This window comes from Mustela nivalis (genome assembly GCF_964662115.1).
Source record: "Mustela nivalis genome assembly, chromosome: 10".
NCBI classification, from domain to species: Eukaryota; Metazoa; Chordata; class Mammalia; order Carnivora; family Mustelidae; genus Mustela; species Mustela nivalis.
The window spans coordinates 94,869,343-94,872,721 of record NC_139029.1 but is presented as its reverse complement, the minus strand read 5'-3'; the positions used below and the strand labels follow the sequence as shown (position 1 = coordinate 94,872,721).

At 37.4% G+C, this 3,379-nt stretch overlaps 1 protein-coding gene across 1 annotated transcript; it reads right to left on the bottom strand.

Annotated features, from left to right (window-relative positions):
* Nucleotides 1-375: 375 nt before the first annotated feature.
* LOC309843241 (olfactory receptor 5V1-like) lies at nt 376-1,335 on the bottom strand (the record flags this gene model as incomplete). Its single annotated transcript, XM_082688573.1, has 1 exon — nt 376-1,335. One exon carries the CDS (start codon nt 1,333-1,335, stop codon nt 376-378), a length of 960 nt encoding a protein of 319 aa, XP_082544699.1.
* Nucleotides 1,336-3,379: the final 2,044 nt, after the last annotated feature.

The window sequence follows — 3,379 nt, the reverse complement described above, 5'->3', positions numbered from 1 at the left end:
GCTATGATGTGGAGAGAACGTAGAAGGACTGAGATGGTGCTGAGAACTAACACAAAATATCTGACCCAACATGACTTTGCAAAGTGGAAATAGAGTACTTGTGGAAAGAGAGGAGAGAAAGATGAATTTTAGGAGCTGGTATATAGGAATTGAGGATCTGGATATGGACTCTAAAACTATAATTTACAAATAGCTTAGATGCCTATAACACCAAGTACTATATGCTGGCTAACTGAAGAGGAGGAGGAGGAGGAAGAGGTGGAGGAGGAGAAGAGAAAGGAAGGAAGGAAGGAAGGAAGAAAAGAAAAAGAAAGAAAGGCAGAAGTTAAAAGGAAATCTTAGAAATTTTTCATACCTGTTTGGAAGACAGCTTCTTTAGACACTAATATTGCCAGGAATCACATACCCTCCAGCCAGCTTCCTCAGGGCACCCTTGACCTCCTTGTTTCTCAGGCTGTATATGATGGGGTTCAACATAGGAGTTATAACACAGAAGAGCACAGAGACCAGAATATCCATGTCTAGTGAGTAACCTTCTCTGGGTCTGTCATAGTTGAAGTTGCCCATTCCATAAAAGACCACAACCACAGTAAGGTGGGATGCACAGGTAGAGAAGGCCTTGCTCCTACCCTGAGCAGAGGGAATCCTAAGAATGGCAGAGATGATGAGTATGTAGGACACTCCAGTAAACAGGCAGGGACTCAGGCCAATGGTGGCACTGGCCACATGGAGCACAGATTCATTCAGAGAGGTGTCTGAGCAGGAGAGCTTCAGGAGCAGTGGAATGTCACAGAGAAAGTGGCTGATTTGGTTGGGTCCACAGAGCGTGAGTGTGGCTGCCAGTACCGTGTGTGTCACAGAATTCACCAGCCCACACAGCCAGGACCCAGTCACCAAAAAAACACAGACCTTCACACTCATGAGGACTGGATATCGAAGAGGGTGGCAAATGGCTACATAGCGGTCATATGCCATAGCAGCCAATAAGACACATTCAGTGCCAGCACATGTCACGAGGAAGAAAATCTGGGAAAGACAGCCCTCGTATGAAATGGTCTTCTTCTCCCGGAAGAAGTTTACCAGCATGACTGGAATGGTGGTGGATGTATAGCAGATGTCTAAGAAACTCAGGTTGCTGAGGAAATAATACATTGGAGTGTGGAGAGCAAGACTGATTCTAGTGGCTGTTATTATGAGCATGTTCCCCGCAAGTGTTGTCAGGTAAATGACTGAGAAAATCAGGAAAAACAAACCCTGTAGTTTGGGGTGGTTGGAAAATCCCAAGAAGATGAATTCTGTTACATCTGTTTGATTGTTCATTTCAAATGGTATCATAGCTACAAAACAATGAGGAAAAAAAGAAAAGCCATAATGAGAATGTACAAAGAGCACCCTAAATTGGCACGTTAACCTATAAGGTTACATCAAATAATGTTGGATATAGAATGGTCTGGACTGTGGATGGAGGTGTGTAGGAAAGTCTTCAGAGAAATCACAACTTCTCACTCAACAAATCCAGCCAGTTCAGGCCCCGGGACTGCCCATGGATTTACATCACTGCTGGTGGGTGAAAAAATAATGAAGATTTGGTCAGAACCTTCAATAAACTGATAATCCTTATCTTAAAGCTCATCTAGTTCTGGATCTGCTAAATCTGCCTCCTAACATTGCATGCTTCACTGCATTAAATTCTTTTTTTGTAGATACTTTATTTTTTAAGTAATAAAATTTAATTGTGAGAAATTTAAAAAATGTAGAAAGAAATAAAGAATAGAAAAATTCACAGAATCAATTTTTTAGGGTATTCCATTCTAGTCTCTTTTTCTATATATGAATCTTGATCTCTACTTATGGGCTTAAAATATTGGGAGCATAAATTCCTACAAATGCATTTTATTCTATCACACAAAATAAATTCAATATTTCCCTTATGATTAAATATTATATTGCTTCCATTCCCTTTGCTATTATAAACTCTAGAATGAAATTTTTCATACAGAATTATTTGTGAACATCTCTGATTTCTTCAGAATAAAATTATATTCATTTGTCTTATGTAAATTGATCTCATTTTTTTCAATGAGAACATTTGCCTTTTAGGGTTTATAGGACATAAGAAATTTTAAACAATCACATATACTTAGGTAATTTTCCTCATTAAAGTAAACTTTAGTAATCCAAAATTTATCCTCAGTCAAATTTTACATATATTCTGAAAATATAATTAATATAAGTACCAATTTTCTGTTAAATTATCCATTCCAATGCAAGGCTAGTTCAATATTCAAAAGGCCAATCAATATAATTTACCACGTTAACAGACTAAATAAGAAAGTACATTATTATCTTAATAAAGGCAGAAAAATCATTTGATAAAATTCAGTTTCCATTCATGATAGAAACTATCAGTAGAGTAGGGATAGACATGGACTTTCTAAACCGGTAAAGGGCATTGAGCACATATTATGTGTCTGGCACATGATTTGAATTATATTACTTTTTCCAACAACAATAACATGGGCACTATTAATATCAGACTACAATGAGGAAACTAAGGAGCTGAACTCAGCTAATTTAACCATTGTCTCCATCTAGTAAGCAGCAGACATAAAATACATCTATTTTGTTTGCTTTGAGTTTAACATACTCTTTTTTCCTACTTTCTCAAGGTGGAAGATTGGGTTATGATTTTAGACATAAGCTTTTCTTTTTCTTTCTTTTTTTTTGATATTTAAACTTTATTTTATTTTTTCAGTGTTTCAAGACTCATTGTTTATGTATCACACCCAGTGTTCCATGCATGCCCTCCATAATACCCACCACCAGGCTCACCCAACCTCCCACTCTCCTCCCTTCCAAAACCCTCAGTTTGTTTCTCAGAGTCCAGAGTCTTTCATGGTTCATCTCCCCCTTCAATTTCCCCCAGTCCCCTTCTCCTCTCCTTCACCCAATGTCCTATGTGTTATTCCTTATGCTCCAGAGTAAGTGAAACCATATGATAATTGACTCTTTCTGCTTGACTTATTTCACTCAGCATAATCTAAGTATTAAATGGTATAAGTTTCCCTCTAAACCTTATTTCAGTTGTACCCCACAAATTTTGATATACTGTGTTTTAATTTTTATTCATTTCAAATACTTTTTCACTTAAGACTTTGTTTTTGTTCTATGAGTTACTTGAAAGTATATTGATAAAGGCTACATGTTATTTAATTCCACCAGTATGAAATGTCCAGAATAGGCAAATCTATAGGACAAAAAGATTACTAGTTTCTCAGGGCTGGGGGCAGGGGGAGTGGCTGCTAACAGGTATAGTTTTTAGGTGATGAAAAATGTTCTGGAATTACGTAGTGGTTATGGGGAGAGTTGTACAACTGTG